At 44.4% G+C, this 7945-nt stretch overlaps 1 protein-coding gene across 1 annotated transcript; it reads left to right on the top strand.

Annotated features, from left to right (window-relative positions):
• Window positions 1-255: 255 nt before the first annotated feature.
• On the top strand, window positions 256-6526 carry LOC110984517 (proton-coupled folate transporter-like). The gene is made up of 6 exons (XM_087140487.1): window positions 256-639; window positions 750-1730; window positions 2141-2275; window positions 3802-3885; window positions 4249-4417; window positions 4962-6526. Exons 2-6 carry the CDS (start codon window positions 797-799, stop codon window positions 5089-5091), a joined length of 1452 nt encoding a protein of 483 aa, XP_086996613.1. The 5' UTR covers window positions 256-639; window positions 750-796; the 3' UTR covers window positions 5092-6526.
• Window positions 6527-7945: the final 1419 nt, after the last annotated feature.

Genomic DNA, 7945 nt, shown 5'->3' with positions numbered 1-7945 from the left:
ATGGATAGATGTTGAGGGTGTGATTCAATCACCAATTGAATACCACGGTTGATGAAACTGTACTTGTGATAGCTATCACAAAGAATGTAGAATTTCGTCACAGACACACTCCTTGTCCCCATTCTTGGTTGTGGCATGCTTTTTGACCCATATTATACCCAGCTATACACAGGTGCCTCTGTCAATTTGCAGCTGATGCAAGACATGTAGACGCCGCTGATCAATGCTTATCATCGAATCTGGAAGCAAATACACGGCCAACGATATTTACCGGTACCTGTTCGGTACTTGAACTTCCACCCTATCTTGTAGTTGGCTAATGTCCACGGCATTAGGTAAACAATGAGAAAGCACGTGATTACATGCACCAAAGGGACCACCCGGCACGTGTTGCACACCCAATTATCTCCATTGTCATGTTACTAACCTCTAGCATCAAAGTGTTCTCGAGAATAACAGTATAGCCTAGGCTCAATTATCTGTTTTCACAATCGTTTTATTGTGCAACACTGTCAAGTACTTTATTTTTCAGAAATACTGATTTGTGTTTCCTTTTAAACTTAGTCTACAAACCCCAAGTCTGGCGTTCATTTGCCCTTGGCTGTTTAAAGAATTTCTTCGCATTCATGCAAACGTGTTGTAAGTGTTTCTGCCTATGAAGCAAACGCATTCCCCAATATCGAAAGCTCTTTGATATTGCCAAGCATCGTCAATAACGCAATTTTTCTACCTTCTTTCTCGTTGTGAAGGTTAGAATTTAACACCGCTTACATGGCGTCAGAGGACCTCAGTTAAGATGGAGGACAAACACGCCAACTTTCATCGGGCCTCCAGGCGCTGCCTGACAGTGGAACCTATCCTGATCTTCATCGACTGCGTCCAGGGCGCGCTCGTCACTTTACGATCCCAGTACATCGAGCATCGGCTAGCTGATGAATACAACTACACCCTCCCGACAAGTCAGAACAGCTGCGCCAGTCAGGATCCCACTGATAAGTATATCGAGGACCAAACATCAACCTGGGTGACTTGGATGAAGGATATGTCGGTCTTTCCACCGATAGTTGTGGCCCTAGTGCTCGGCGCAGCCAGTGATTTTGTCGGGAGGAGACCCATGTTCATCATCAACGCCACCGGACACTTCTTGGGATCGGCAGTGTTTCTTGTGATCGCCATCTTCAAGCTGCCGCTCCCGTTGCTCATCGTAGGGGAAGCCATGCTTGGCTTGGCTGGCGATGCCGTCTTCACTGCCATCATAGCCGAAGCCTACGTGGCCGACATCTACGTGGGTAAAGCTCGCACATTCCGCCTGGTCATGTTAGATGGCATCATCCAGTTGTCTTATGGCATCATCCAGTTCGCCATTGGCGAAATTCTCCAGTCTACGGGTATCAATTTCATCCTCGTTTACTCCATAACCGTAGGTATAGCTCTCGCCAACCTCCTGTACACCATCGTCCCGTTCTTCGTCTTAGAGACGGTGAAACGGAGACCGTTTCCTCGAGGAGTGATCAAGGAGCTGGTCATGAACATCATGTCCCTCTTCAGTAGTTCCCACGCTGGACGTAGGTGGCGCCTGGTGCTCCTCCTTGCCAGTGCTTGCCTGTGGACCCTCGTGTTTGGCAGTGCCGGGGGTAACATCACCATCTATGGCCTGTCTCCACCTTTCTGTTGGACGCCTCAGATCGTGGGAGCGTACGGTGCCATCATCAACGGTCTGACAGCAGTTGGTAAGTAAAGCGCCCGTTGAATGGTGGGACAAAAAGATGCACATCAGCTTCCCACCACTTAGCCTGTAACAGATCTTTAGTACCTGTCAATCGTTTGCAGTTTGCTACATTAACTGTCAATCGTGTCCAAAGTGTGGTATGCTGTGTCAGCGACTTCTTTTACCATTAGCGTGCTACGTTGAATAGCCATAGGCCTAGTTTTCTAACTATGCCCGTCTCGGACTCGGCTTGACATCAAAAGATGGCTAAACAAAAAGGATCGGTCGAAAATACGTCAGATACGATCACATCAGCCCTAGTATTCTGAGAGTTGATTGCAATCGTTTCTTCACCGTGCTTTAATCCATACTTTTTTTCAGAAAAAGAGGGCAAAAATGCCTTTCAAGTCTTTGATTTCTTCCCTTTTTCAGTCGCTATTGTCGCAGTACCAGTGTTTCGGCTTTGCATGTCTTCATACTGGATGGTGTACATCGGTTTTATATCCGGCATCGGCTACATGATAACTACGGCACTGGCGCCTACAACGCTCTGGCTGGCCTTCCTAGGTGAGTCGAACACTCAGACTGTTCCTGTAAAGCAGCGACAGCGATTTCTACTTAAAGCTAGGAGATGGGGGAAAAGCAAAAACCCAATAAAGCCTATCATTGAAAAAGTGCGATGCCCTTTATTATACAAAACATCACTAATTGTTATTGTTCTCAACCAGGAGATGCATAGATCAGGTATATACTGGGAATGCTCAAAATATGTCTCGATTCAGAGACATTTTGCAATCAGTGTTTTGACTTCTAAGGGTCTACTCCTGGAAAAACAAAATCGCCAATTTGGTTTGATCTTTGAGATGTACAAGACAGTGACTACAGAAATCTATGTAACAAGGGCAAAATTACCGGGGAACGTTGTCATACCCGTCCCCTCCACCAAATACGTGGGAGGACGTTCCCCCGTCCCCACGGGATTGCTTTCCCTGCGATGAAGTATAGTCATCCAAACTTTGTTTGAACACTCTTTTGAGCTGGATTTCTGTTGAAGGTTTTCTTGACTGTTCCTCTTCCTTGTGCTCTGTTTGCATGACTGGCCACGTCCATCTTTGATTTAGCACATCCGAGTTAACCCAAGTTTACGTAAAGTTTAGAGTACGGTACCTCGCTACTTAGACCAATTAAAGATGACGATTTAGTAAATGGTTAAATACCATGAAAATGTCTTCTGAGTTGCAAGCTTACACTACCGAATGCTTATGGGTGTCATTTCTCAAAAGTAGGAGAAGTTGGTCGGAAACTCTGGCCGGCACACAGCAAGGCGTTTTCTGTGAAATTAAAAATAAGAACTCACAAAAGTGTGTGCTAACCTTGCATGGCTTGGACTGGTGAATAAAGGCGGTCCACACAATCGGCAAGCCTTGTGTGGACTTGGCCTGGTCCACACGAGGTTACGCCATGATATCGTGCACGATATGTGGCCAATGGGTACCCCCCACACGTCCAATCCCTATACACTCTAGACTATTGTTACCAAGCACATCCCCCTAGAAGTCTGTAAAGAATTTCTGAGATTCCTATCAAACAATGACCAACAAAAGGCGGGGGGGGGGGGTCTCTCCGCCCCATATCTTGCATCATATGTACACCATTTACAGTTTTCGTTGGAATTTAAGAGACAGAAATCCAGCTCAAAAGAGTGCTCACGATGCAAGAAAATTGAGTATTTCAAACCACACGAAAATAAAGGAATGTCTACACTAGGCAGGCAGTGAAAATATGTGTGTTGGGGTGTTCATTTGATGCAAACTATGGGACAGAGAGAACACCCGGCCTTTGTGTTGGTCATTGTTATACTAGTATCTCAGGAATTCTTTTCAGACATCTTGGGGAGGGGGTGTTAAGTGACACTAGGCTGGAGCGTGTATAGGGATTAGACTTGTGGGGGGGACCCCCTGTCCCATAGAGTCGTGCCTGGCATAGGGGTGTTACCACCGTCCTTAAGAACGACACTCGTGCTTGGTCCGCTCAAAATAAAATCTTGTAAAATAAGATAAAGGCGACTTTTCCTGCTTTTCCGACCTAAACAGCTCCTGTCATTGGCATGTTCTACCTTGTTCCCTTGCCGATCGTGAAAACCAAAATCTCGGAACAAGTTGACGACAAAGAACAAGGTAATGATTCTCTATAGTAGTTTGTTTGAGATACCACTGCCACGCTTACCCCCTCTTTGTCAATGGACTCGGGCTGTTTCCTTTTCGGAATACCGCCCTCGTGCGAACGCAAACCTCGAGCCGTGAGCAACATAGGCTAACGCGAGGCTCTGCTTCATCAATGCGGTAATTGATAGCAGCTTGAAACATCGACGTCACCGATGCCTTGGCAATCACATCCTTTTTACCGTCACGCTAATCACTGTCATTAACGTCAGTGCTATTAGGCCTAATCCTAAAATTAGAGCCATATTTATCAGGGCAAAATTGCACTGACATTGAAGCCTCACTTGGAATTCCTCCATATGTATAATATAATTTCAGGTGCTGTGTTTGGATGTGTGGCCGTAGTGATCAGCTTAGCTCGGTTCGTCTCGCCCATATTACTCAACGGCATCCTGAAATTTGAGCTTAACAAAGAATACAATCCTCAGCCTACAGTCACGTACTACACGGGAGCTGGCATACTGATACTGCCTATTATAATCAATTTGTAAGTACGGATATAACGTAAACCTCTGTGGTTCTCATTCATGAAGCCTCAGTTTGTGTATAGACGAAGCCAGGCAGCGTGCATCGAGTTATTTGACAAGTGTCTTTAGTTTCACGCTTTTGAACATTTCAGCAGTATAGAATTAATGCCAGTCGTCAATCAGAATCTAATTTTATCATGTACCGGACGGAAAAGTTCGCCCCTGGAAATCGCCCCTGATCCTAATCACCCGTGGCCTCAAACCACGTCACCCGTGGTCGACAAAGAATGTGTAATTGAAAATAGCATTTCATTATCGCTGTCCGTGAGGCGTGAAGTTGAGGGCGCGTGACAGAGCATGCGGGCAGTCAATGGGGAGCGAGCTTTGTGGAGCCAAAATAGAAATAAGTGGTTCCCTCCTGTTTTATTGAAAGGAACGTTTGTTCTCGTATTTATCTGATGATTAAAAACCCTCTACTTTCTCAAAATGCTGTGGCGCCCTCTTGTGCCAACTTATTTACAGATTGAAGTAATTTTGTAATACATGTAATAACTTTCGTCCCAGGGTTCTTCACGTTTTCCAGCCTAAAGCAAGCAGTTATGTCAACCTTGACTACAGTGATACAGCAGCGTTTGCTCACGAGGACGAGGTTGACACTTATGCACACCCGGCCAATTGCATCAACACTCAGTAACGACCTTTTCGATAGAAGTACAAGAGTTCGCTTGTGGTACAGACTTGGATGACGGCTAATCTTTTCACCTTGGTGCCAAATCTCCTTGAAGATACGGTATGAAATCCAACGCCTATTATAAACGCGTTTTTGATTTAAATGTAAATATGTATCCGATAAAAAACAAAGACTGATGGAAATTTGTTTCGGTATTCAGAAAGTGTTGCCACCCAATAAACGTGTTTTGGTGTCAAATTAGACTTGAAATCAAGTTGGGAATTGGCCGAGTGTGGTCCACCTTCCTAGGGATGCGTTTGCGGTGCGGTTCGGAGTGCAGTTTTTAATAACACGCGGGAACGTTCGGTCAGTGCAACCTCGCTCCCTAATATGCGTGTTAGGTAGTGCCCGATTACCGACTTGAACAATTTGCAAGCCCTTTTGTGTATAACATATGGGGCTTGCTAACAGAATTGGACAGAGCAGAATCCCGATTACATGAATATTTATTTAAGGGGCAGTTTGATTGGTCAGCTGAACGTTCATTAGCAACCACAGTCTTGTTGAAGAGGGTGTTTACTTTATTCTAAAAAGATGATTTACCATAAAAGCATCGGGGTTTTTCTACCAAAAAAGGTAGTTAATAGATTTGTTCTTGGAAATACGCGTACTTTGTCTTTAAGCATCGTATCAAAAGGGATATTAATGGAAGATATGAAAGAAACTGGCACTAATCGAAGATACTAATCCTTAGGATGAGTATGTTATGTAGTGTGAGCTACGATTGGCGCGCTCCATGGAAACGTATGGATATGTAGTGTAGTTGTTGCAACATGAATACCATCCATAGTCAGGTTGATCGATCAAGTCGTCAGGTGCGCATCGAAACCCGGTACTGAGTAGCCCACGACCATGCGCCGTATCTGGACTGAATCAGCACTGCACGCCGGATCGCGGGCAACGGTGAACAGGCTCAGCACTAATTGTAAAACGACGCAGCACGCTGGCTCATATTGTACTGGACGAAAAACACGACCGACTAACGACTTGATTTAAAGTCTACACCCAAATGTGTCATTGTGTCTAAATTTATAACACATCAAAACGTAGTTCTTTAAAAATAAACACCACAACGTCTTCTGCTTTGGATCATTGGCACCACAACTCGTTCATAAAGTGTTCGTAAAGGGCAGGGTCTAAAGGCCATAAAACATTAATACTTGTTTTTACAGTGTAAACGCTTACAAACAGAACCCCATCACACCTCACATGACCTAAACTTGATTGAGGTTGAATTTCGGTGCACACCTTATCAATGGATATTTTATTTCCTTATTAACTTTTGACAACTAAGCTACAGTTCAACATAACTTCAACAAAGACGTCAGTCCAATTTGTAATTGAAAAACAATCCGAAAAAAATCCTGAAAGAGGTTTGGGCCATTGGCAAATGAATCCACACACGACATCTCTGACATGAGCCCTCATTGCAAAGAAACAAGCGATATTCACCATAGAACAAAGAATCGGAAAATCTGCCAGAAGCCGGCGTCGTCCGCAATAGTATGATTGTTCAAAAGAACATTCTGTAGGCCTAAAGGTCAAAGTTCGGTGTGAATTGAGTTTTCCATCATCGACTTGGAAAATGCGACCCCTGTGTTCTGAGAAGCACATGCCTACGAGGGCAATTTCATTGTCCTGATGAAAAAAGGGCCGAATCGGGTGACAAGACGTGGCTTCGTTAGGCGACTTTGAGAGGATGGTTGGTAATTAAAATTTTGTCTTCTTCATCACCACTCCTTTAAGAAAGATTAAAAGACCTGAAGCCGCTGCTGATTTGTACGTTGTTCACGTATATGTTTTTAAAATTTCGATAAGCCTGAATGTTTCACTTTTTCCTCCGTGGATGGCATTATTTGCCTCACAGTAATTCTAAGATACTATCTAAACATTTCATGTGTGTTCGACACACCACCTACATTTCTAGTGAAATATGGTTATCAAGAGTTTTGCAAATTTAGCGATTAAAATGATTTCAAAACAGAGGACATGAAATGCTAAACCTACTCAACTTCATCGCATCCCGCAAAAACTTTTATCATGAATTTGTCAGCATGTGAGATGTCTATTTGTTTACTGCTGCACGTGTCTTGAGAGCGATACCTGATTGATTAATCAACATGCTGTATCTATCGACCATCATCTCCATCCGCCCTGACTGCATGCGCTTTTGACAACTATGAAGGGTTGTAAACTGGAACCCCTTAAAAGTGCCCACCTCAGGTGAGCCAGAAATGTCCATACACTTTGAGAGATTCGTATAAGTGAATGTATACATTTTCAGTGCCCAGATGGAATTATTTACGCAGGAAACACCCAGACACGGAAAGTGCATGTGCTATAGAACTGAGCAACCAGTGGGTCTGGGGCAAGCGATACTGTAGCATATTGGTGGGGTTATGTGTAGGATAGTGTATCCCGACGCCAGCGGCGGAGAGAGGCGTTTGGGGTTATTATACTGAGCAAATATGTATGCTCGCCGTCACAATGGGACGCGTTGAAAGGAATTTGCTCAATACTGGGTAAATTCTTCCCGAGTCGGTGATCATAATACGCTTCGGCGACATTCGATATGACATGAGACCGACATATTTGACGCGCTGTGGCCAACAGATTTAATTTAGCGCCGATCGAAGTGTACGGTGTCGATTCGGTACACAGGAGCACATACCACTGTACTTGACATCCGACGAGAGAAAGATCTGTGTTAGACACTAAGTGTAAAGAGTTGAATAAGTCGAATCTTTTGGAATAAGAATGTATCATGTGGAGGGAACTAAGGGCGTGTCCGGGGTCCCCAGGTCAACGGGGGCCGTAC

This window comes from Acanthaster planci, linkage group LG08 (genome assembly GCF_054643075.1).
Source record: "Acanthaster planci isolate LZ-2023a linkage group LG08, COTS_SCS, whole genome shotgun sequence".
In the NCBI taxonomy this organism is placed as follows: domain Eukaryota; kingdom Metazoa; phylum Echinodermata; class Asteroidea; order Valvatida; family Acanthasteridae; genus Acanthaster; species Acanthaster planci.
This window is presented reverse-complemented; position numbering and strand designations above follow the sequence as displayed.

Coding starts and splice junctions, on each gene's coding strand:
- LOC110984517 (XM_087140487.1), top strand. CDS start 797: ATGGAGGACAAACACGCCAACTTTCATCGGGCCTCCAGGCGCTGCCTG. Junction 3,886..4,248: donor AGTTGACGACAAAGAACAAG/GTAATGATTCTC, acceptor ATATAATTTCAG/GTGCTGTGTTTGGATGTGTG. Junction 4,418..4,961: donor CTGCCTATTATAATCAATTT/GTAAGTACGGAT, acceptor CTTTCGTCCCAG/GGTTCTTCACGTTTTCCAGC.